A 27,257-nucleotide genomic window follows, 5' to 3' on the forward strand; every position below is an offset into this window, starting at 1 on the left:
GAGCTTTTGCTTCCGGTTCTCAGCCTTCACACTTCTTGTCTGCTTGAGCTGCTTTTCGTGCAATTTCCCTCTGCGGTTCCCCGCCCTCGGTTTTTCACGTCACGTCTTGTTTCACTACCGTCAGTTTAGACGTGCCTTGCTTCTCCAGCACCCGTGTTTGCCCTTTAACAGTCTTCCCACTACTGTTTCTCCTAGAGCCATCAAGTCCCTCCTTCCCGCTTCGCCGTCCTCATCTGATGAGACCAGACCCAGCGTTTGAGTTTGTTGTGAGGAGTGAAAGACCGCGTTCAGGTAACGCGCCCAGCCCAGGGTCTGGTCCAGCTCAGTGTGAGGTGCTGGTTGGCGGTGCACCCGGTGTTCCTGTCCAGCTCAGTGTGAGGTGCTGGTTGGCGGTGCACCCGGTGTTCCTGTCCAGCTCAGTGTGAAGTGCTGGTTGGCGGTGCACCGGGTGTTCCTGTCCAGCTCAGTGTGAGGTGCTGGTTGGCGGTGCACCCGGTGTTCCTGTCCAGCTCAGTGTGAGGTGCTGGTTGGCGGTGCACCCGGTGTTCCTGTCCAGCTCAGTGTGAGGTGCTGGTTGGCGGTGCACCCGGTGTTCCTGTCCAGCTCAGTGTGAGGTGCCGGTTGGCGGTGCACCCGGTGTTCCTGTCCAGCTCAGTGTGAGGTGCTGGTTGGCGGTGCACCGGGTGTTCCTGTCCAGCTCAGTGTGAGGTGCTGGTTGGCGGTGCACCCGGTGTTCCTGTCCAGCTCAGTGTGAGGTGCTGGTTGGCGGTGCACCCGGTGTTCCTGTCCAGCTCAGTGTGAGGTGCTGGTTGGCGGTGCACCCGGTGTTCCTGTCCAGCTCAGTGTGAGGTGCTGGTTGGCGGTGCACCCGGTGTTCCTGTCCAGCTCAGTGTGAGGTGCTGGTTGGCGGTGCACCCCGTGTTCCTGTCCAGCTCAGTGTGAAGTGCTGGTTGGTGGTGCACCGGGTGTTCCTGTCCAGCTCAGTGTGAGGTGCTGGTTGGCGGTGCACCGGGTGTTCCTGTCCAGCTCAGTGTGAGGTGCTGGTTGGCGGTGCACCCCGTGTTCCTGTCCAGCTCAGTGTGAAGTGCTGGTTGGTGGTGCACCGGGTGTTCCTGTCCAGCTCAGTGTGAAGTGCTGGTTGGTGGTGCACCCGGTGTTCCTGTCCAGCTCAGTGTGAAGTGCTGGTTGGTGGTGCACCCGGTGTTCCTGCTTCTGCACCTCGTTCTTCTCACCTGCTTTTAACTTTTGTTTTACCCCCTCATGCCAGTGCTCATTGACAAGTTCAATAGATTTGTTTTTACTGTGCAGACATGATGCAGACGTGGACATTGCCTGACTGCCAAATGTGTCTGGAGTTGGGAAAAGAGAAAAACCATATGATAGAAAACAAAAAGTGGATTTAGCAGGAGCAGTTTCTAGGGGATAAGGATAGGGCACTCCATAGACTATTAAAGTGGTAATTATACTGGGCGCCAGTGGCTCACGCCTGTAATCCTAGCTACTCAGGAGGCTGAGATCTGAGGGTCATGGTTCAAGGCCAGCCTGAGCAGGAAACTCCACGAGACTCTTATCTACAATTAACCACTCCGAAAACCGGGAGTGGCGCAGTGGCTCAAGCGGTAGAGCGGTGGCCTTGAGGTGAAGAGCTTAGGGACAGTGTTCAGGCCCAGAGTTCAAGCCCCAGGACCGACAAAAAAAAGTGGTAACTGGTGACAAGTACCCTGAAGGGTTCCCTGTCTTCCTTTAAACCCATTCTGCTTTATTTTGAAACGTTTGGGATGGAAAAGACAAATGAAATAGAGCTCAGAGGAAGAGAGATTAGAATAGAGATTAGATTAAGGGGAACAGTCTAGACGTGTTTACCTCAGGACAGACTTGGGGCGGGGAGAGGAACAGTGGGACATTAACAAAGGCATACTGTAGGTTCCCCAAATCAGCCTTTTGCTGCATTAATCAACCCATTTCCTAGGAGAGAAATGAAACTTACTCAAACATATTAAATGGTTTTATGTTTCTTTTATTATATGTGCATATTCAAACACAGAAGTCTTAATATCTTTCATAAACATTTCAATATTTATTCATATGCATTTTTCCATGCTCTTTGGTCATTCGGTATTCATAACAGACATAGTCATCTGAGGGAAGTTGGCTGTGTAGTCAATCCTTTTTGTTTTGCCTATAAAATGGCTAATAAAGGACATTCCATCCTATGGTCACAGTGACTTTAGAAATGTTATGGAGGTACATAGATCTGTATTACTAAATGATCCTAATATAATATAAATTTGTCTTAAGCCTTTCCAAATACATTCTGCCCTCAACTATTTTATTCTCCTGAGTGTCATAGTTTCCTTCTGAAATGCTGCAGTTGAGACCCACTAATATAAATGAGGAAGTGGGACATTTTACTCACTGCTAAACCACAAGGCTAAGGAATTGGAAGTGTGAGGACTCCTGGTGATAGCAGCAAATTCTGGAGACTGTGCTCTTTAAAGTGGTCTATGTAAATTGAGGAAGGATATTTAATTGTTTTGGACAGTAATTCTATTTCACTTATAACCCTTTCTTCCTGTAGGTCTTTTTCTACATAAGTTATATTGTCTCAGAAGCTCTAGGAGCTGGGCAGCAGAGAGGAGAAAGTTCTTCATTGATTAAAGGAACAGGTGTTGAAGAAGAGATGTCTTCCTGTCTTAGAGGCTTAAGTAAACTCTCTAAGCCTACAAAACAGATCCTAACTACATCACTAATCCCACAGATTTTCCTCCAAGCATTGCCATGTGCCCATTCAGGCCTTTGACTTTATAGTGCGTATTGCATTGCCTCAAGGCACTCATAACTCATGTTCCTTTTTAGAAGAATCAGTTATCTAGTAGAATTACAGACAGTGGAAAATACTGAAAAAAATTAAAGTAAAATTTTGTATCAAGGATTTGAATTGACTTAATTGAATCTGAGTCATATGTAAATCTGGATCCAGTCTTGTGGATGATAAGTATTTATTCTATAGACGCTGTAAAGTTAATTTTAGAAGAAGTAATCTCATTGTTGATTCAGTTTTTTTTTAATATCTGGGAAGTGGGTGCCTGCTTTAATATTTCCCTGAATGAGATAAATATCAGTAGCATTATAGCCAAAAAATGAACTATTACTGCTACTAGTGTATTTATCATCGGTAATTTAGTCATGTACTCAATATTTTGAACATTATGAAAGATTGTCAGTTATGTTGAACTTTCTCCTTATTTTCCCCAACAGTTGTTATTGTTTTAAAGTAGCTATTCTTTCAAACTCCAGGCAACAGGATTCCTGAGAGTATATCTTGTAACGGTCTTATGCACATACATATAGATACTTCAGCCATTACACAAAAACATTTGACACATTACATTCAACACAGTTAAGGACACCTCAAATGGGACGGATGCAAAATCTCAGAGGTCCCATTTTGAAAACATTCCCACTCTATAAGGCCTTGTTTTTTAAGTGGGAGTTATTTGTTTGTTTTTTGCAAGATACAACATTACTTAGCTTATTGAAAAACTTTCTAACAGACTTTCATATACTAGAGTGAAGGAGTCAGGCTAAAAGACAGACAGACCGGTAAAATCATGTCCAAAACAGCCCAGTACATTTAATATATAGATATATAAGGGTTTTTAGGATTTTCATTGAGTATTTAACAATCTTCTTTGACCCATTTACTATTAAAATATTTGATAACAATTATACATAGAATTTGAATCAAGATTCAAGAAACTGACACAAAGCACATACATAGAATAACTCACATAACCCAGACACTTGCAATTACCAAACGTAAGGCCTCTAATGCTAGTTGAGCAGCATAGTTTTTAACAGGCAAAATATATCAGCATAGCATCAAAAAGACACATGTCTACTTCTGTACTTAGGAATGGACTCAGCATTAAATATAAATGCTATGAAAATGTTATAAAACATAAAAGAGCCCATTTCCTTTCTTGATTTTCTAAATTTGAGGATTTAAAATTTTTAAATCTAGTTATTAACTCACAGATATCTTTAATTCTCTTAATGAATAGGACAACAACCCAAGATTATATTTGAACTTGTAAGTCACCATTACAAACAGTATCTACTTCCTAAGCAATTCTAACAGAAAAGTAATTATCTTTTATGATTAGGATGGGTTCAGCAGATCTCTTTATATACATATACGTATCACAGCTAACATAGTCAAAGTTTAAGTACATAGAATGAATTTTCAATTTATCTTAATGTAATCAAAGCCTATGTTTGACTTCTACTTGAGGACTAGAAAACACACACACACACACATATACACTCATACCCAATTTAGGTATATATATGAGTTTTTTAATGCTTAGTAGCTACATAACAGTTTCCTAATGTAAACTGTTAAAGGTTTGAAATCACTTTGAATTGCATGATTCTCAGCCCTTCAATAATCCATTAAGTATTGGCCTCACATCCCTTCTGAATTTTAAACTTTCCTTGAAGTAACTGGACTTCAAGTTAAAGCCCTATTTGTAAAATATACAAGCTGACTTTATCGATGAAGAAATTGCTTATTCTTTACATTTTCCTCTGAACTGAAATGTCCCAAGGATCATAAGAATATATTTACTACTGAGAAAACATTATTTTACTGATCTAATTCTGAAACAGTAACCTTATTATTTGAAATATGCCCTTCAGGGCAGGCACAGAATATTATAAGAGGAAATAATCCTAATATTGGCATTGCTGTAGTTAGGGCTAGAAATAGGAATACCATCTCTTTTAAGGTATTGTATTTACATTTAGGGTTTATAGTTGTTTAGGTACTTCTTAATTCACAATTGTCTGATGATTTCTAGAATATTTTTCACTAATGGTGTTATAATGAAATGGAATGACTTTATGGTATCAGCACTTTGATTTATGACATGTAGTAATGATGATAGTTGGGAAATAAATTTTTAAAAAATTAAGCTCTAAAAATAGTGGGTTTTTTTTTTTAACTTAGCTATATTGTTGAACAAAACAAAAATAGCTGTAGGCTTATTGTTAATCTCCCCAATTGATTCTTTCTTTATTATTTTTATGTAAATCTCCACTTATATAGATATGGAATTTAATATTTTTGAAATTATAAAAATAAATATCTATGAGATGCATAATATAAATAACCTCAAAAATTGCATTTTCTTTCTAGAACCTACTTTTTGTTAATACTCTATGAAAGCACTGTCGTAGTATATATTTGTAACTTTTCAAGGCTTCCTAAATCATAAACAATGAAATGGCTCTTTCCTCTTATTCCTCCCTGTTTCTTACAGTTTTCACACAACTAAATCCTTTTAGCCATTGATTTTAAAGATGTTTATGAAATATTAGGTGTATTGGCAGCAAAATCAACTCAGATTTGTGCCACCAATTGGACATAAAGTGCTGCTTTGTAGTCAATCAATTCTCAAGCTGAAGTACTCAACCTTCAACAGAGGGATCCTTTCCATATCTTCTCTACACCTTTAGTACTCACAAGACACAGAACTAAACGTGAGACTCATCTAGGACTGAATCTGTCTCCCCTATTTCAGTGGGAGTAAAAGTGAACTGGCTGGACAGTAGGGGATTCTCCATGCCATTCTCCTCACTGATATGAAGGACGGTGTCTCCATGCTGTAGGAGACTGGATGTTTCAAGGCCAGTGAAGTCATCAGGGTCTGAGAGCTGAGTAGAGAGAGGGCTGTGTGCTGCAGTACCTTGTACTTCTGTGCCCTCCTTTTCTCCTTCGGTGGGTTGGTGCTCACTCTGTGATCAAAAGGATCATAACATCATGGGCAAGTGTATGAGTACCAGAGGAGAATACAAAAAAAAAAAAAAAGTTGTGTGGCTGTTACTGGACAGGGAATCAAGGTAAGTTCTAGTTGTAGACTTTTCACAGGTAATATCTATATAGGCCATTCCACAAATGTAAGCTTCACTTTTCTAACAAGTTAGCAAAGTTTACAGGTTAATAAAGTTTTTTTTTAATCCTTGTCTTATGGACTGTTAAGATCAAAAGAAGATATAATAGTGTTAAAATGCTTCTTCTTCTTCCTTTTTTCCCCCCAGTCCTGGGGCTTGAACTCAGGGCCTGGGCATTATCCCTGAGGTTCTTTTGCTCAAGGTTAGCACTCTACCATTTGAGCCACAGCACCACTTCTGGCTTTTTCTGTTTATGTGAGGAATCGAACCCAGGGCTTCATGCCTGCTAAACAAGCACTCTACCACTAAGCCACATTCCCAGCCCTAAAATACTTTTTAACTATTAAAATCCATAAAAATGTAGATAAAAAATATTGCTTCTTAGTTTTCTTTAAACAGCTAGGTTCTGGTGGCTCAAATCTATAATGTTAACTACTCAAGAGACTAAGATTGAGAGTATTATAGTTTGAAGCCAGCCCCTTTGTCCCTCCATCCAAAAGAGAGACTCCAACTGTAATTAACCAGTGTACAGCTGGGCTAGAGATGTGATTCAAGTGGTAGAGTACCAGCCTTGAGCAAGCAAGCTAAGAGCACATGGACACCTGAGTTTATACCTCAGTATTATACCAACCTCCAAAATTTTTTTTTCTTTAAAAGTCACATGAGAGAATGTGGGTTGGCTTTTTTGCTCAGGGCTGGTGTACTATTTCCACCTGTCTTGGGTGGTTAATTGAAAATAAGAGTCTCATGGACTTTTCTGTTTGTGCTAACTTTGAACCATATTCCTCAGATCTCAGCCTCCTGAGTAGCTTGGATTACAAATATGAGTCACTGGTGCCTGGCTTGGACCTCCTTAAGTAGATATGTTCCTAATTTTCTTTTTCACAATGGCATACACCAGTGTGTTGCAGGCCCAGACTTAGATATGTGGACTAAATTTGTGTATCCAGTGAGCAGGCCTTGCCTGTTTCTGTAGTGCACTCACCTGCTTGGGAGACAGGCTGTGGAGATCTGCAACAACTATGGCAGGGGAAGATGTGAGAACTGGTTTGTCTATTCCTTCTGGTTTCTTAGACAAGGCTGGGCTGCAGCCTTGGGGTTGGCCTGTGGTAGGAAGTGTATCTGCTGGAGGAGCTGTTGGGTCTGGTTGAACTTCAATGAAGGTCACAGATCGTTTCTGGTCAGCTGTAACTTAGAAATAAGTTAATAAATAAGAGAGAAATTGACTGCCCATGCCAAATGATTGTCATTAACCAATATCTCTTAGTTCTTAATGAAGCCATTGCTGACTTAATGAATGAGATCTTAGTCACAATTTTGTATGTTTGTATTTTGGCTTTTTATGTATATAAATGGCTAAAAATAAAGATTTGCAAAGATCATTGAGTGAACTTAATTCTCCCTCATTACAGCTGAAAACACATATTAAAGTATATATTAAAGTATATTCACTATATTGTTAACTTCAGTAAACCATAGAACAATCCCAGATCCTAGTTTGAGTAAAGAAAATACAACTCTTTATTCTCAAACTTCAGAATATTAATGGTTTTAGCTTGGGGCTGTTTCATTTCCCCAGATCATGGTGACATGGACAGGGATTGAGGAAGGTGAGAAACAAAAGCAGTAGAATTTTCAGGAAAACTTAGGGTCTCACTCGATTCCCATCAGCTGCATTGTCTGCAGGCCTCCTAGTTGAGCTACATGGCATCATGCCAATATTATAGACAGGAGGAACACAACACAGAACGCCTCACCAGATGGCTTTGTTTTAGGTTGAATACTTCTGCGAGTGGTTGACAGCCGAGCCCCGTGGCGGTTTCTGGGTTCAGTCTGAGTCTTCTGGCGTGATAGTAGAGGACGTCTTAGCTAAAGAGAATGGGCATAATAAAACTGCAAGACAGACTAGGTGCTGGTGGCTTACACTTCTAATCCTAGCTACTCAGGAAGGAGGCTGCGATCTGGAGGTTTGAGGTTTAAAGCTAGCCAAGGCAGAAAAGTCCAAGAGATAACATCTCCAAAATAGTCAGCAAGAAGCTAGGCTGGAGGTATGGCTCAAATGGTAAAGTGTAATTGAACAAGCAAGTTGAACAGGTGTGAGGCCTTGAGACTCTAGTACTAGAAAAACAATGAAGTTGACAAGACAGTCCAACTTCTTGGGAAGAAACAGAGTGCTGCAGACATTATTTTCATGTTCCTATGGATGTTTCATGTTCCTTTGGCTGTTCCCTACATTTGCAGCTGGCAGACTTCTCTTTGTCTATTCAATTGTAAGTACTTTGTTCTGGCAATGTCTTTAACCAATTAATATCCCACTCATTACCCTTTTATATAGCCTAAACATGAACATAACTTAAAATTATGTCTGAGAATTTCAGTAGATATAAAACTACTAACTATTGAATAGTCACAAACCTTTGCTCATCTAAAAGTAGAAATTGAACATATGCTCACCTTCAAAGAGAGGATTTAGTTTTTAAAAAACCAACAACTCAGTTGTGGCAAAGTGTCTGATGCCATGATCAATATCCATTAAAGCAGTAGTACAGGGCCTCATTTAGATGTTCATTTAGAAAGTTGTGTAATGAGCATGGCATGGCAGTACCTCTTGTAAATCCCAGCATATGGGAAGCTGAGGCGGGAAGATCACAAGCTCAAAGCTAGCTTGGGCACCATATTGAGATGCTAGCTCAACACAGATCACAGAAGGAAATAAGGTAATACAAAAGAAATTCACCCAAGGAAATCTGTAAAGATCATTGTTTAAATAGGATTGTTTACTTCTCAGATTTTGCTTTGTTTCCTTTGAGACCAAGCCTTTCTATGTAACCCAGGCTAAACTCAACTTCTGTGTAGCCCAGTCTGCCCTCAGATTCAGAATCTTCCTATTTGAGCCTTCTGAGTATTGGAATTATAGGGCTGGGTGGCCACACAAGCTGTAAAGATAATTTCCAATTTTAAGTTAAGTCATTCATCTTGAGTTGAGAAATAACTTCTCTTTGTCTCTCTGTGGAAAAGGTATTACATTGACAGATTTTCTGTTGTCAGTGAGGTTTCCAGATAGCAAACAAATAGAATTATAGGTCTACTTACCTTACTAAGTAATCAGCTTTGTACATAAGAAGATTCAGATCTTAAATTGAGGCCCCCAAACTTTCAAGTGGCCCATGTACTTACCGTGTTTTACACTTCCTCTGTATTGCTTATTTCTCGTAAACTGGCAAAAGTGTCATCTTAATAAACATAGACATTAAAAATTAAATATCAGACTTTTAGTGTCCGCTTACCTGCCTCAGCCCCCTTTTTCTCCCCAGTGGCTGCTGAATGAGGAGGTTCTGCTGGCCAGGTTCACTCTGTACACTTGCCACCCTGTTAAACATCAACAGTATTAGTGTTCCCTGCAGAAGATAGAGTAGATCATCCTCTGGTGGGTGTTAGTCAAAACCACTGATATGCATTGTCACTTCAAAGATACCATTATCTTTGAAGGATGTTTGGGAAAGAGTCCCTGGGACAAGGGTTTTCCAAGGCTGGGAGGAAGGACGAGGCCTTGTAGCCTGAAACTGCCAAAATTGAGATTCTGTTTTCAATCACTGATGTAGCTACTGTTCAGCAAAAATGTTTCTCAACCGCACCCCTGGTTTCAAAGCCACCAAAAGGCTTGAGATGTCATACTCTAATCTCAATTTTTTTTTCCAAGGGGAATGGAAAAGGTAGTGACACCACACACACACACACACACACACACACACACACACACACACGTGTGCACATGTGCATACACGTGTGCACACACAATTCTTTCACATGAATGGGTACACCTTTTTGACATTTCAATTTAAATGAAAATAAGATGGACAAATATCAAACACATCAGACACAGAATCCATTTGGGTGAAGGGGCACATTCAACACATGTTTGCAGCCTGAAGTCTCCGTGACTACTGGTTAATAGTCACATGGGTAGAAAATTAAATGTTTCTATAACATGATTTAAATTTAAGAGGCTGGCAAAAATAAGCTATCATTACAACTCAGAAGCTTTAAATCAAGTAGCTGCACTCAAACACACTGTGCAGTTAATAAAAGCAACAATCTGTTCCCCCACCCCCAAATTTACTGTGTATGTGTGTCTTCTTATAAGCAAAAATGGCTACTAGAGAGATTGCTGTTTTAGTGTTGGGTGAAGCTGAAAATATTGACATGGGCCCATGATTCTTTTTCATTCTGCATGCATGTATTGTAGGTATTTATCATGGGAGAAGGGGTGAGAAAAAAATACACTGTGCCCCAGAGAATATTGCCATTCTGTGGATGATGTCAATGTGATTATTTGGTTAATGGGTTAATTTCTGCTTTGCCTTCGCAAAAGGAGAGTCATCTACAGATAGTTTTTAGAGCAAAGTATTCCACAGAGGAACCCAGATTCAGCCACTGTCTAGGAGAAAAGAGATAGATTATATCCACCTATGCCCATTTTTTTTCTAAATGAGGTATCTAACTACCTAGCTACAATTCTAGGAAGAGAAATGGGCAGCAAGATGGACAATCAAAGGTTCCTCATATTCTTTTAGCAGCTTGCTAACTATCACATAGTTGAGTGAGTACAATTTTGTACTCACTTTTATTAGGAGAAAATTATTGTCAAATACGTTTGTCAGAGTTTTTATGAACAAGGAAGGTAATTGCACCATTTGGGTTATGTATACAAAAAGAGTACTCAAAAATTGTTTTAAAACTTTTTTGTTCTCCCAAATATCAAGTTCAAATGGGCAATGCACGATATCCACATTTATCTTGATAGATAGATGCATATGTCTATCCATATATATTACCTTGTAGCATATCTGACCTTTCTATGAAGATGGAAAATTATCCCTAGGGAACAATATAGTAAATTCTGATAATCAGTCCAGACTACGTTGCTGGTATGTCTGAAATGACATCTCATTTTTTGTTGTACATTTTAACATGTCTATTAAATTAGAGTATTTAGACATTTGCACAAAAGTAGAAAAAGTTTCTCCCAATATCAAGCAAAGCTTCCTTTAGAATGGATTCTTCATTGACATCTCAATGTTACCTCAGTTCCCTTGGCCATAAAGGGAGGTTGATACTTACCAACTACCTCCCATTAAGGTAGAGAAAAGAAGTTATTTGATGTAAAATGGTTTGAACATGAAGAGTGATGTTTGTAGCATGCTTTCTTGTTTTACATTTGATGTTTGTAATTAGTTTATTGCTTTTAGAATACTAAAAGGAAATAGGTAATACACTGCTTTGAAAGTAATTGGGCAGAGAAAATGAATTTGAGGCAGTCCATTTGTCTCAGTAATCCAAAACTGTGAGGGGGAAAAAATGGTGCAAGAAAAGAAAAACAGTACCGAGGGAGTGTTACATGTCAAAATATAATGGTAATTTCATGATGATTATTCCAAAGAAGGATCATAAGCATCAAGATTTTTCTCTGTGGATAGAGAGGCTTATATGTAAGAAGTGTACCAAATTTATAGCTGTAGCAAATAGCTGTTCTATGCAACCAATACAGTAACTCATCATGGAATACACCCATCAAAGATGAAATTATAGAATGTTCTTGGAAATACAACTCAGCAGATAAATTATATTCTTCTTAGAAATATGATGCTAACATTTGTATATACTTGCCACGGTACCAGCACAAAGTAATGATGATGATGATGATGATGATGATAATAATAAAACAGCTGGCTTAACTGTGAAATGTAAGGGCCCACTAATAATAATCTGGTAGTGGAGTGTGGCTCCAATGGGAGAACATCAGTCTTGAGCAAAATAAAAGCCAAACAAGAGTGTGAAGCCCTGAATTCAATCCCCAGCACCAACACACTCAAAAATCAAATTGCATTGCTGCATGCCAGTGTCTCATGCCTGTAATCCTAGCTACTGAGAAGGCTGAGATCTGAGACTTGTGATTCAAAGTTAACCTGGGCAGGAAAGTCTGTGAGGCTTTTAGCTCCTAATTAACTATCAAAAAGCCACAAGTAGAGCAGTGGCTTAAGTGATAGAGTGCCACCCTTGAGCCAAATGAATAGGAGGAAGTCAAGGTGCTTGCATTAAATACTTCTCTATATCACTGCTCATTTCCTGTTTTAATTTTTTGAAGGAATCCCTTCCTAGCCCTTGCCTACAACAAAGGTAGTAATCATTTCCTTTCCTCTTTATGGAAATATTTTATTGGATGGCCACAAAATTTAAAACTGTACTCCATAGGCCAACGATCTTTTTGTAAGTTAAGTTATTTCATGTATCATAGCCAGAAGAAATAACTGAAAAGTTGAGGTTATAGGATTTATCAAAGTAATGGGACAAGTACTAGAAACTGTTAAGCGAAAAACTAGTTTCTTGAGACTTTTATTTTGAAAGTTAGAAATGAGTGATTTCCAATGTTTTGGCTAAATAGTATGAAACAATATGAATAAGAGTGAATACAACTTTCTAAATTGAAGCTAATATCAAAACATATTTAGGAATAGATCATTGCTGAAAATAATCATTATGGTCAATCATAAATGGTCTTAAATTGAGAGAAGTGAATAGACCTGGGACTTGGCAAAACTGAAGTGAATCAAATTGTCTACAAAAATAATTGTTATCCAATACAAGCTGGGTGATTTAGATAATATTAAGAAAGCAATTATGGTACAGCTGATTTCCTCCTTGTTTGCTAATGGTAACTTGTAGTGAATAATTATCTATGCATTTTCTAAAAGTCTATATATCTAACTGTATTTCTTTTGTTTCTTCTTCTTCTTTTTTTTTTGGTCTGGTCGTGGGGCCTGAACTCTGGGCCTGGGCGCTGTCCCTCAACTCTTCAGCTCAAGGCTAGCACTCTACCACTTGAGCCCCAGCGACACTCTTGGCTTTTTTCTTTTTGCTTATGTGGTGCTGAGGAATCGAACCCAGGGCTTCATGCATGCAAGGCAAGTGTTCTACCACTGAGCCACCTTCCCAGCCCCTGCTTCTTCTTTTTTGTTTTTCTTTTCTTTCTTTCTTTTTTTGCAGGGGGTGGTGGTGAGTGCAGTACTGAAGTTTGAATTCAGAACTTTGAGCTCTGTAGGCAAATGTTGTACCACTTCACAGTATTTAAAAGTATTTTTGGCAAGTGTTAGGGTTAGAACTCAGGCTCCTAGCACCCATCATGGGGCTAAACAAAGAAGGGCTAAACAAAGAAAGAAGGACCATTCAGTAATAGAAAGCTGTATTACTCAATGGAAAATACAAGAAAGATTGTGCACTGATGTGTATTTCATAAAAACAAAACAAAACCCCTAAAGCCAGGCATGGGTGGCTCATGCCTGTAATCCTAGCTACTCAGAAGGCTGAGAATTTAAGATCATGGTTCAAAGCCAGCCAGGGCAGGAAAGGCTAAGCTCTAGAAAATGGGAAGTGGAGCTGTGGCTTAAAGTGGTAGAGCTCTAGCCTTGAGCAAAAAAGCTTAGGGAGAGTCTGTAGGCCCTGAGTTCAAGCCCCACAACCACAAAAACAAAAAAATCCCTAAGTAGATGCACTAGAAGACAAGTACATGGAAAAGAGAGTATTTTTTATTGCATCTGTTATTTTGTTTTCAGTTTTAATGTGATTGTAGAAATGTGGAGGCAGGAAACAAAGCCTGCAGCATAGGCATTTATGCATAAAACTAGCTCCAAAGGAACCATTAAACATTTGTAGAGAACAGGGAGATAAACAATAGGTCACACCTTATTTTCTCCCTTATCAGTAAATGATAGTTATTAACATTTATTTAGTCTCTAATGGATTCAAGAAAATATAACTTTACTGCCACAGAATTAGAGAGTAGAGCTGGAATCAGATTTAAAAAGGAGGATTTTAGATAGCTTGTAAGAACTGTTGTGGTAATGTTCAAGAATATATCTCAATCACAACACACATTTTTTAGCCACTCTTTTTCAGTTGAATTAGAAGGCTTTTTACATTGTGCTTTAAGAAAACCTGTGAAGTTTTGTGCTTTGAAAATGTAGTTCATCGGGAAGATGGCTTCTACTAAATAGTTATTTTTATTTCAATTAGACCATAGTCTTGTTCAAACTTGAGCCACATTCTTACTTTCCACTGTGATTAAAATTACGCTTACAGAATCAAATAGCACAATAATTTCTTTTTAAATGAGAGCTGGCTGTGAAATTCATACTATCCAACATGTCCAAACAAAACCTAAGTATGAAAACCCAGTCTTGACTTAAATAATTTCTCCATATGTCTATTATTCTGGAGAGGAAATACATCCATTGGATGTGAGTGTGTTTAAGAGCAGAGCAGGCCAGGGAAGGAACAACAACAATGAGTTTCTATATTTCTCAGAGCAATGCTCTCCAGAGTAGAAGGCTATTCCAGGGAATATTTACTTCAGTGTTAATTTCTAAGAGAAAATTTTCATCACACTGTGTTTCTATCAGGTTGCTAGTTCACAGAGTGAGCTTTCAAATGAAACTTGTCAGCACATTTTTAAAATAAATCTTAAAAGATATGTAAAACGTGTACCAGTTCCCACCTGTTCATCAGATTATCTTGGTCTCCTCATTTATCCCACTTAGTCCAACTTCCCTCTTTTGCTTAAAACAAGCACTCTCTTACAAACAAATTCCCATGAAAGTTAAGAAAAATATCATGGGTCTGGTGAAGCTTCCTGGGGGCCAGATTTTCCTGAGGACTACTTTGGTTGTATTTTTGGTCTTGGCTGCTACAGTGTGTCTTAAATGTAATTCACATACCAGTGTCTTACTGTCTTATGATTTTAAGAGTCTGTAGCCTAAAGAAATCTCATACCCCCCCCCAAAAAAGCCTAGAAACCAAATAGATGATTTTGTAACCCATCTGTTAGTATATGCCAAAATTTCCTCTCCTCCAAAGAGAACTTGGTGACAGGATGGAGTTCAAGAAACACAATATTCAACATGGTAAAAGTGGATGTGCCACTGACTGATGGAATCCCTCCAATTAACAGAGTTATTTCAGAGTCTAAAGTGAACCCTTCTCTCTCCCATTTCTTTTCCTTCTTTCTTTCCTTTCTTTCTTTCTTCCTTCCTTCCTTCCTTCCTTCCTTTCTTCCCCTCCCTCTTTTTTTTTTTTTTGGTCAGTCATGAGGCCTGAACTCTGGGCCTGGGCGCTATCCCTCAGCTCTTCAGCTCAAGGCAACCACTCTACCACTTGAGCCACAGCACCACTTCTGGCTTTTTCTGCTTATGTGGTGCTGAGGAATTGAACCCAGGGCCTCATGCATGCAAGGCAAGCGCTCTACCACTGAGCCACCTTCCCAGCCCTCTTCCTTCCTTCCTTCCTTCCTTCCTCTTTCTTTTTTTGTCAGTTGTGTGGCTGAACTCAGGACCTGGGCCCTGTCTCTGAGACTCTGTATTCAAGGCTAGTGCTCTACTGCTTAAGCCACAGAGCCACTTCCAATTTTTAAGTGGTTAATTGGAGTTAAGAGACTCTCCAGAACTTTTCTGTCAGGGATGGCTTCAAACTGGGATCCTCAGAACTCAGTTTTCTGAGTAGCTAGGATTGGGATCCTACCATTTCTTAATGACCACAGCTGAGCCTGAGTGACTGACATCCAAGAGTAGAAAACAACAGTTCCAGGAACTGCACATCAGCAACAATTGATTTTTAAGATAGTCATTAAAGTCCTGATATTACTGACTGCAGTTAAAACATGTATAGCTTTGGGTCTGAATGAGTCTCTCCACACTAACACTGGTTCCAGGGCTGACTGAATTGATTTATATAACTTCAATCATGTGGACCCGGAGACTGCCAGAGTTGGCCAACTCAAAACTCCTGCCTCCTTTCCAAAACCCAGGACTAGTACTTATTACTCAGTAAAAAGAGTTTGGCCTAACTAGAATAGCTGCAGTACAAACCAGCTAAAATGAAGATCTGCTCTGATACTCTATGCACATGGGTCACAGATACTATCTCTTAATCGAGGTTGTCTTCTCCCACATGCAATTTGGAGCATTAAACAAATGCATCATTTGAAAGCAATGGCCAGTCTGGTAGACTTGGTTTAGAGCACTTAAATTGTAAATAACTAAGGGAGGAAAACTTCATGAGGATTATTGCTTCTCTGCTTTTACCTTGTCGCAAGGCTCCTGCCAATAGAATTAGGTTTGCACTCAGCAGCACTTCCACAATTACCATTAATTAATAAAAGACTATCTGTTAGGGCAAGGGCTTGCAAACACAAATGAATGTATGAAGTATGGATCCGTGTTAAAAAAGAAAAGATAAGACCCAATGATGGACTAAATTTCCCATTTTCAATTGCCAAAGAAAATGTGAAATCTGAACAGGATGCAAAGAAAACAAAAGACAACCTTTCACAGGAACGGCCTCTCAACATTTCCTCATCTCTGTGATAAAGCAATAAACACAGATATTTTGTACTCACTATATAATGCAAACCAGGAAGGAAATATTTTCTCTTGAGATGGAACAAAGACACTCTAAGGATGAACAAGAAGCAGTATCCTAATGAGGATTAGTTGAGAGGTGTAATTCAACAGCACAAGATTAGGAATGTTTGACGTGGTTTTATCTGAGTGTTAAAGGTGCAGTTCCCTTTTTCCATAGCTTTAAAATAAAACCGCAGATATCATATTATTTGCATTGTAAGACTCCTCTAAGAAATCTTTGTGTCTGACACTTCATGGCAAGTTTTAGTCATCTTTGTGCTAGATTAGACATTCTTTATATGTGTTCTTTGAACATGCTATTAAAATATTCTGCCAAATAGCATGCATCAAAGTGAAGGAATTATATAAATTGTGATGACATTGTTCTCATAGCATTATTACTTCTTACCATCTAAAGAGACCTAACTTTGATCTAATACAGGGGCTTACAAATGATAGGCAGTTATATTATACTTCTGAAAAGCATTTTTTTTACATTTTATTTTTTGTGCTAGTCCTTGGGTTGAACTCAGGGCCTGGGTCCTGTCCCTGAACTTTTGTACAAAAGGCTAACTTTCTACCACTTGAGCCACAGCTCAACTTCACATTTGTTGGTGGTTAATTGAATAAGAATCTCTGGGGTTTGTCTGCCTGGGCTGGCTTTAAACTGTAATCCTTAGATCCTCAGCCTCCTGAGTAGCTAGGACTATAGGCATGAGCCACCAGCACCTGACTGAAAAGCAATTCTTAGTATCAGTGTGGGGAGAGATGATTAGATGGGCATATTTAATGTTTGCCATACTGAACTTTGTGGAAAGAGGTTGCTGAGGTTGAACCCATGGCCTTGCGCATGCTAAGTAGGCATATGCGGTATGCCTGAGCTGTATCTCTAACCCCTGTTATGTCAGAAATTTTAGACTTCCATGGGTCAATCTCCTAGAGAATTCTTCAGAAGGGGTCCCTTTTGTTTTTTAAAGGAAGATTTTTTTTCTTAAAGGCCATTTGTGATTGATCTCTGAAGCTGAAAATGAAGGAGGGTTTGCTACACCTTTGACTTCCAGGCTCGAGTGTTCATGAACACAAAGGGCAAGGAATGGAAATAGGTATCAAGACTGGGTGAGAGAAGACAGAGAAGACAGAGAGACAGGGAACAGCTAGTTTCCCAGCACAGACACCAATAGACAGGTAGTGTTGACACTGTACCTAGAGAGGCTGCCCTCAGCGGCCAGGCCCTGGGAGTCATCGAGGACATTAGGTTCACTGCAGGAGGGGTAGGGAGATGAAGCATTTAGGGAAAGAAAATGCAAAAGGAAGAAAAAAGAAAAAGAGAAAAGGAAAAAGAAAAAAGGCATGCAATTTTCTGTTTCCAAGAACCAAAAACAAGTAAGTTTAACAGAACAAGGAAGGAAAAGGAGACACGGTCAACCATTTCACCTTGTGCTGGGTTTGTCAAGACATAGGACTCAAGGCAATGGGGGAAGGCAGGACTTCAGATGGATACGACTCTCGGAGGACTGGTTTACTTATTGGTCAAGAGTTAAAATGAGCTCCAAATGGACACGTGAGCTCTGAAACGGACTTCAGAATGAGTCTGTCGAAGATGAAACTAGCATTTCCTTTGGTAAACGTTTGGTTATTCATTTTATCCTGTCTTTCATACATGTTTTTTTTTTTTTTGTTTTTTGTTTTGACCAGGCAGGACCCTGCTTCTTTCTCATGTGTCCTGACATTTTCACACAGAAACCACTTACCATGAATTGCCATAACCAACTTCTTGGAACTGATGCCATAAGAAAAGCAAAGAAAGAACTCAATTTCCCTCACTAATTTTGCAATGAAAATGCAAATAAACAAATGGAAGGAACGTATCTCAGAAAATTCACATGGAACCCACATGTACTTTCCATCCTGTAGTGATTGAATTACAAATGCCAAAAGAAGAAACTTATTGGCTTAGTGAGAGAACAATTGGTTTATCGATTTATTTGCATATAGCTGAATTGAGATTTGTAAATGGAAATTGTCATACTTTGTCTGATTTTCCTCTGATGCCTATCATTGAACTAAATACCTACAAGGCTTCAATTAATAGTTATTCAGTTGGGTAGAATTAAACTCTCTAGAAAACTGGTATACCTATTCCCAAAGGACTGAAGTTTAGCTAATTGTTGTAGGTAGTCTCTGTTCTCAAGAACAGGCTTATTGTCTCAAATGGGCAGAGACAATGTTATCTTCACTAATATCCCCACATATGATTGAAATCTAAAGGGATTAGCCATATCTTTTCTGAATTGCTAGAATATCTCTGCACAAGATGGATGGTCTCCCTAGAAACATGTTGACCCACTAGTACTTATGTAGAAATGGAATTGATAATCTGGGCTATTTTAGGTAAATAACCATGAACTCTCTATTTAAAATTCTCCATTTAAGTTAGAATAAGTTGCTAGTTTTATTTTTGGTACAGTCTTGCTCTTTGTTATCAATTACAGTAAGTTGTTAGCCACCAACACTAGTTGCTTATGTAACTTTATAAATTTAGATATTATTGACTATGTTTTGGTTATGTTTTATGTATAAAATTTTTTTTCAAAGAAAAAATACCAAATATGAAGTAAATAAACTATAATGATGGTAAGCTTTCTATGTTATTAACCTTTGTAATGATTAGCACTTACATAAACTATTGCCTTTAAACATACACAATTTACTTATTATCTTTTATCATTTGTCCCTATTCAATAGTTTTTTAACAAAGCAGTTTATGAATATAATATATGTTGATCAATGTTACCCCTTTCAACTTGAGCCATTTAGTTAAAGGATTGAGTCTAAGACAGTTTTTCCTGCATATTAAACTGGTGTTATGTGAACTTACTAGTGTGACATGACTTTTTTATTTTTTATGTGTGAACTGTACCACATGGTTATTAAAAATGGACAACAAATGTATTAGAACAATTCTTTGAAAGATTTCACTCCCTACAGTAAATATATCATTAATTTCTAAAAAAAGATAATGTTTTAACTCATAATATTTTCTGTTATACTTTTCTTATATATACACATATATCTTGAACGAGTTTCACCTTCTATTTTATACAGTGGAGAATGCATACAAAGTTTAAAAAGAAGTTGTGGAATGGAGAACTGTAGCAAAGTTCCCTTAAAAATCATTTAGCCAACATCCTCATTTCACACAGGAGAGATCTGTAGGCTATTTTTGAGTGACCTTCTCAAGGTCACACGTATTAGCGTTGGTCCTTTTCTTCTTGGTTAAACGTTCCTATTCTAGCTGAATACTATAATATAGCAGAAGCCTATATCTTATCAAGATAGCAAGTCAAGCTGGCCCTACCTTTGTGCCATACTCCATACTGTCTTTCGTTCATGATAAATGGTCACTTGGCTTTTATAAAGAAGATCATGTATTGATGTCTGGACAGTTTTTAAGGAGAGACAATGCTTGGATTAGAAGACAGGGTCCTTTCAACTAGCCTGGCTTACAAAATCACAAATTATTACCTGCAGGAAAACTAGTTGCAAAGCCCTTTGCTGAATAGGCTTCCTAAAACCATAACCATAGCTTGCTTCTCTAAGTGTTTGTAGAATAAGGTGAGCATATTTTTAGAATTTCTTCCTTTTTCCCCAAGTGCAGAGAGGAGGGTAGTCGTGGCCCTTTACCTTTGGCTGGGTAACATGCCCACCTCAGCCTGAGGTGCAGACGTGCTGGAGACATGGCTGGAGAACCGCCTTCTTCCGATGGCTCTCAGGAGGTAAGCTTCCTGTTCACTTACCACACTGGGCATGCTTACTGAGTCATCTGAAAAGTGGCAGAGAATGGAGCATTATAAAAACTGGAGTACAGGTCAGAAAGTAACAATAAAAGCAGTACCTGGTTCTTTGGCTTGAGCACACAATTTCAATATCATCTGTAAAGCAACATGATCATCGGTCCCTTTATATAGATGAAAAAATAAGACCCTGAATTGGATCAATGATAATATTTTATTCCTATACAGCTCCCACCTTCCTACACTACAACAGCCTGCATGAAATAAACCAGCTTCGTGTCTGTTTTTCCAAGTATGTATATATTATTTGTGCATATTGGCAGGCACCTGTAAATAGAAGATTTCAGAAAAAACATACATTTGAAAGATATGCTTACAATAGTTCAATAAGGAGTTTGTTATTGAATGAGTCAAGTATATTTCCCTGACATTCAAAACCTGTGTTTAGTGTATTTAATTATTTCTGGCCAGCTGTAGGAAAGACTATTTCAGATTTTTTTAAGGAAAAATTTATAAAATTCAGAAATAAGTACTTATTTTAAGATTTAAATATGTATTTTTCCATAGAACCAGAATTAATGTACTCAAATCCATATGAAAATTAGCTTTAGCACAGTATTTATGAATGACCTCATTTTAAGTGAGATAGTGTCATTTGTTGCTGATCACTAAATACACTTCAATAAACACACTGGATTTTGGTGAATCATGTTACCATAGAAGACAATCTTATATTTAAAAATTCCCCAAGTGTACATTTGTAATTGAACTTATCTTTTAAATATGAAAAATACTAGAAATTTAAATTTTAATCATGATGGATTTAAAATAGATTCTTACCATAGTATGGCATTTTCTTTTTAGGTATGTCTGCAGAGAAGTTGAAAATATGAAAAATATAGTAGGATAAACTGAGCTGTTTCTACCAGGACTCCTAGCTCTCATCAGTTTTTTTCTTCTTATCTGAATTCATGCCACTTAACACTCTCCAATATTGGTTTGGTGATTAGTCGTGGGCTGTTTTATACTAAGCTCTTCGTTAAGTGTTCTATATTGTGCATATGCATCATCTTCTCTACAAGAATGCATCTAATGTCTTTCTCTTCCTTCGAACTGTTAGAGGTCAATACAGATTTGATGACCGGCAAATGTTCAATTCAAGTTTCCCTATCACTCCCACACCTCCCTCCCCCACCCCCCGCCCTACCATATAATTAGTACATACCCACATCACAACCACATTACATATAACATTTATTAGCAACCTAGCTTTCAGATGCATGCTTCCTCCACTAGCCTCTGCTATTAGTGCTATCTCTTAGCCAGTGTTACCGATTTATGCTTTTTCGACTTTTCTTCACCAGTTCTTTCTTACTAACTAGATCATTTACATATTCATAAAGATTTAATTCTAGGGAAGATACGTGGTATCATTTCCCAGCATTAAGAAAAATTTCTACTTCAAGAATTAAAGAAAAATGAATTTAACTAAAAGTTCTGAATTGTTTCTAGGAGTTACTGTTTATCTTGAAGTTTTGATTCTTGTTTTCTTCATTGTATTTTCTTGGTCAAGACTTTTTCAATATTTCCCTGATTACAACTTTCTGTGTATTCCCACAAGCACATACCAGGGAGATTTAGATACACGTTTGTCTACAAGTTGCTTACACTGCGATGATCACTTTATCTGACCTACTTGAAACTATTCCTGGAAATATTATTGAAAAGTATTTTAACAAAGCTTTCATTTCTCTTCCTCTACTTTATACTCAACTATAGTGGGAACATTAATACTTTATTCCTCTTCTTCCTCTTCCTTTTCCTTCTTGAAACAGGGTCTATGTAACCTGAACTGCCCTCGGACTGACCATCCTCCTGCCTCAGCTTCCCTGGTGCTCCGATTATAGACATGCACGATCACACCTGCTCCCTTCATTCATCTTAGTTAATTAAAATTCTGACCTCAAATCCCATTTCCTCTATTTGTTTAGCTCAGAAAGGGTCTTTTGTAGGAAGAAGCTCTGAGTAGAAATCTAGATTTGTTTTCATTCTTAAGGCATTTGTCGTATCAAAGTATCTTAAGACAACAGTGGAAGATAATCAGTGCTATTTGAGAAGCCTTTGAAATGACAGTGGCACAAATGGAAACTATTCTACTTTTATTTTTTAAACTAACTCATATTAAACATTCCAAGTAAGTATTTTTTGATCATATTTATTTTCATTTCCTAGCACTACCCTACCACATGCATTAGAAGTCCTTGGGCTGACCTCTTCTGGTTTTCTCTTAACTTTGATTTGGGTTGTTTTTCTTCAAGAAAGCCTGCTGATTTGATCTCAGCTGGCATGACCAACATATGTTTAGGAACATATGTTTGCCCACATTTCCTTACTCAAACTGACAATAGAAATGTTAGTCAATCCTCCAAGCAATATATCCCAAAAGGGAGGGGTAAGTTATTTATTCACAGTTTAAGTGAGAATTGAATATATAAGCCCCCAAATAATTTAAGGGTCACTGAAGATTTGCTTTTTGCCTGAATTCTTCCCAAACAACTAAAGCTTTCAAGGAATGTATAGAAGCACAGGCATTTTAATCCAAGTGTATTAACTGAAATATGGTAGATTCAGAGGAGAACTCAAATCAGTGTCATTTCTTAGAAAGGCTCAGAGACCAACTAAGTGAACATCTGGAAAGAGGTCCTCAAAAGGGGTGGGGGAATAAGGGTAGTGGGTAGACAGATGAAGAGAGGACGGGGAGGAAATGCAGTTATAAAATTCAATGTATTCTACAAAATTAAGAAAAGGGAAGGGGTGGGAGAAGTTGGGGAGAACGATGAAAAAGATAACAATGATCAAGTTTCATTATATTCTTATACTACTTCGTTGAGTGGCAACTCCTTTATACAACTACTTAAAGATAAAATTTTTAAAAATTGTAGAATTGGTTACAATTCCATTTTGCATCCTTCTTGCAGAAATCCCTAAGGGGATGAGAACTGGAAATAGTTAGAAGGGTAGAACTCTTCTCCAAGTCCTCAAGCTCATGGCCAAGTTGTTTTGCCTGCATGGATTGTACCAGTAACCTACTTTCCTCCTCCTCCTCGTCAGTCCGACTCAGGGTATCCTGCGAAGCCTGCTGAGATGGTTCACTGTCCTGCTCCCAGACAGTGCCTGTGCCAGTGTTGGAGCGGGACATGGTGGCAAGGCTCAGGCGGTAAGCAGAGGTGGAGGTTCCCACAGTGCTGATAGATGTCTTCCCTTGATAGGCTGTTGGGGCGGGAGAGACCAAAGGAAATGCAAGATGAGGCTTTGCAGGGGGAGAGGGGTGTTGTTTTACTGCTCTTGAGCACTTTCATTTTTTTTAAAGGAAAGGTCAATGTGTTCCAGACGAATGATCTTTAAGACAAAGTACTGGCCACTGGTTTATAACTGAACAGTTTCCTGAAAGAAGATGACATCCCTAGCAATGTAAAACACTTTGACATTGGCTCTTCTCTTGTTGCTGATCTATTTCACTTTCCAAGGCTAGTAGGATGGAAATTAAAATGTTGAATTAATTCTGAATTCCTTTTCCACATTGTCAGTGTTTACTGAGACATATTTGTGACTCCATAGGTTTAAATAAATAGATGGATATGATTTTTTATGGACGTCATAGTCAAAGATCAAAACAGATTATCCACAGTTCTTATTCCTCTTTTCTAGAAACTGTGCTATACAAAAACCCCTCAGTCCTTCATCAAATTATTTCATTGATCCTCTATCAGATTAGGCAAAATATTTGAATGGTAATATACAAAAATAACTGAGATTACACCTGTTAAAATTTTCATCTGTAATATAGTGCAAACAGTAAAGGCTTCAGAAACAACACCAAAAATCTCCAACATATACTTTAATTATAGGTAATGACTGCCCTCTAATGGCAGATAATGATTTATATTCTTTCCTCATCAGTCTGCTGTGGAAATAACTGTAAAAATGTAAACAGTGCACACTCAAAGATAATCAATTGAGTAGGATAAAGACCTTCTATCCTGTCAACTCTTCTTTCCATTCAAATCTGTGAAAAAGTTAGACATCAGTTAAATCATGCAGACCTACTTTGAAATCACCACATCATTGTCATTTTCTATGCATGTGAGTTACTCAACATTTACTCAAGTCTTAATTTCCTCACTTAAGTGCACCTTCAGTGATGCACCATACAGATACTTTTGTGGATGAACAGAAGTAACACTTGTGAAATGGGTAATCAGACAGTAAATGTGGGTCCTCTTTTTTTTTTTTTAATGAAAGCAAACAAGTTTTTTTTTTTCTTTAACTGAACATTTATGAAAGAGCTTATTTTACTGAAGTGAAACTGAAAAAAAAAGCTATCTAGGAGATAAATAAAAATAAACCCCTCTGATACCCTTTTGATTACTATTTTGTTACTCACAATTGTCACATAATCAAATCTACTGATATTTTAGGCCCGCTGATTCAGGCATGGCCCCCCAAAGAGCGGTGACCTGAGCAGAGAATTCTTTGCACATCATGAGATCCATTTCTCAAACAAATCCCAGAGACCCTGTGTGCACATACCTGATCCGCTGTGAACTGCTTCTTTTAGAATTTTTAGTTCACTATTGAACTCAGCAATGAGTGAGCTCTTACACAAAGGACGTGGTATGAAGCGCCGCTCCAGCTGGTCAGCAATGTGCTGCCGGGCAGAAAGTTCATCATGATTCTCTGCTGGCTGGGCCAGAAGCTGAAAAGAAGGCAATACATTCTTAGGGATTCAGTTTCCCTATCTATAAAATGGACTAATTACCTACTCCATAGTTGAGAGGAGTAAGTGAAGTAATTCAGGTGGTAGCCTTAGAAGAGATTTTTATCTGGGAAGTATTTAATAACACGGTTTGGAACCACTGCTCCCAAGAAATTAGAGCATGAAGTGGCTGAGCACTGGAGGAAAAACAAGCGGTTAGCATTCCATATTTTTGTGTTGATTTAAAATTAGCTCTCTGTTATGGCACTGACACTAAGAGAAGGCTCTCCAGACCAGTCTATTGGGCCAATGCATATATACATATATATATATAGAGAGAGAGAGAGAGAGAGAGAGATAGATTACATATAAACACACACATTATGCACATATATATATGTGTATATATATATATATATATATATATATATATATATATATATATATATATATATATATATGGAGTGGGTGGTGAGCCAGGGGAGCTAAGTTTTATACACTCTAGTAACTGATGGTACTTGCAACATGAGATTTTATCCTCTGGGTACATTTGGACTGTTTTCTCATCCTGCGTAGTGCTCACTGGCCACAGCCCATCCCAGCGGCATTCCTGCCCCAACCCTGCCATAGTGGAGAGCACGGTGTTCGTGGGGCTGTGACTGCGGAGGGAGGGGCACACACCACACCTTGCATTGGATGAAAGGACGCAAGAGCACGAAGATGGGTATCCGGGTGCGCACGATGAAGTCGAGGAAGTCCCACAGGGCCAGGCCGCCCACCTTCCGCAGAGCCATCTCCTTCACCTGCAGGCTCAACCAGTACCACTGGCTTCCCAGCTGCCTCTCAAAGCAGACGAGAATCACCTTCAATGCTTCACACCCGGAGGAGAGAAAAGACAGCCTGAGGACTTGTGCCTGCCATAGCCACTGTCCATAGCTACAACACCAAGGAATCTTTGCAACTTCTAAACTCCATGTTTCCAAAATCTTAGCACGTACTCTTGAGCAAGGCATCAAGGCAAAATGTTGGTATAATTGGTATAATAAATGTTTTGCCCGCAATTGTCTCTCACAAGTGCATTGAACACTTGGAAAACAAAGCAGAGCCGTCCATCAGATTGAAAGAAAAATAAAAACATGATGTGTGACTGAAGTTTGACTATGCAAAAGCATTGTTACAGTGGCTTTATGGCAACGTGATCATACTATATACATCTTCAGCTCAATGCTTTAAAATATTTTCCTGCTCTTTTAAGCATAAGTACTCATATTCCTAAAAAACTAAAATCAAATGAATGCTGAAATACATAGTTAAAATTTAAGTCTTTCTCCTCTGCTCCATTCCCTATTCCATCTTAAACTGATCCATTTGGTATTCACCAGCAAATGGAATTATGTACTCCCAGATCTATATAATTTCCGATGACTAATCCTGTTGGATTTCTCTTCTAAGATCTCCTACATTCTGGCAGCCCTTTGCATTTCCAGGAAACAGATTACCCAAACAATGTATCAGAGTGACGCAACCATGTCCAGGATCATGACGCAAGCCTCCTCTGCCATCCAAGACTCCCAACATGGTCTGCCTCTGGGTAGTCAAGGGAACCATTCTGGACCCACCTGAGTATCAGCAATCCCACTCTGTAAAAGCCACATAGAGTTTCAAGGTGCTAAGGTCCTCAAGGACATTTCCAGGGGGAAAACGATGCCTTGTAACACAGGAGGAGATCATAGAACTCTGACACATCTCCTGCCTCAACATCCCACTTTTTACTTCTCTCACTTCCTCTCCTTAGCCACACAAGTACCAAAATGAATGGAAATGACTATTTTTCCCTAGCCTGCTCCTAACAATATTCCTACTGTTATTTCATGCCTATCGGGTTCTGCCTTTCTGCCTTCCCCTAGCAGCTCAACACACAAGCTGTATGACTAGATTCTGGTGGCTTGAATTTAAATCTGGCTCTTTTCATGTATTAATTGTGCATTGATATGCAAATTAGCCAACCTGTTGAGACTTTATTCTCTTCACTCCTAAAGTAAGAATAAGAAATTTTTTAGAATTGATGTGAGGATGTGAAATCTTACTGAGATGAATATACAAAACACTATTTAGGACATGTAAGATGCTGAAAAAGAAGTACAAAAATAAAACACATACATTTTGTGCAGTAGCCTGGATAAATAGGCCAAGTTTTTTTTTTTTTAAACAACTTCATTAAAAAGGCAGGAAGTGGAGAGGATTGAAAAACATTTACTCCACACCTACCTTTTCATATCCTTATTTTACATGGCAAATCCC

General features: G+C 38.6%; 1 protein-coding gene and 1 long non-coding RNA gene across 3 annotated transcripts in view; one reads left to right on the forward strand and one right to left on the reverse strand.

The window, feature by feature from the left end:
* Positions 1-26: 26 nt before the first annotated feature.
* Positions 27-26,108, forward strand: LOC122107508. 2 transcript variants are annotated; one of them, XR_006147361.1, is made up of 4 exons: positions 27-291; positions 20,060-20,182; positions 23,179-23,417; positions 25,533-26,108. It is a non-coding gene; the product is annotated as an uncharacterized LOC122107508 (long non-coding RNA). The 2 variants fall into 2 exon arrangements; XR_006147362.1 differs by lacking the exon at positions 25,533-26,108 and adding an exon at positions 23,571-23,792.
* Positions 5,539-27,257, reverse strand: part of Unc80 (unc-80 homolog, NALCN channel complex subunit) — a 182,511-nt gene continuing 160,792 nt past the window's right edge. Inside the window, 9 exon segments of the mRNA XM_042679276.1 lie at positions 5,539-5,799; positions 6,941-7,140; positions 7,713-7,824; positions 9,243-9,324; positions 17,610-17,666; positions 20,091-20,229; positions 23,291-23,470; positions 24,791-24,956; positions 25,643-25,827. Coding sequence (XP_042535210.1) covers positions 5,539-5,799; positions 6,941-7,140; positions 7,713-7,824; positions 9,243-9,324; positions 17,610-17,666; positions 20,091-20,229; positions 23,291-23,470; positions 24,791-24,956; positions 25,643-25,827 — 1,382 coding nt within the window.

Source organism: Dipodomys spectabilis, unplaced genomic scaffold, assembly GCF_019054845.1.
Source record: "Dipodomys spectabilis isolate Male_0828 unplaced genomic scaffold, ASM1905484v1 ptg000051l, whole genome shotgun sequence".
Taxonomy (NCBI): Eukaryota; Metazoa; Chordata; class Mammalia; order Rodentia; family Heteromyidae; genus Dipodomys; species Dipodomys spectabilis.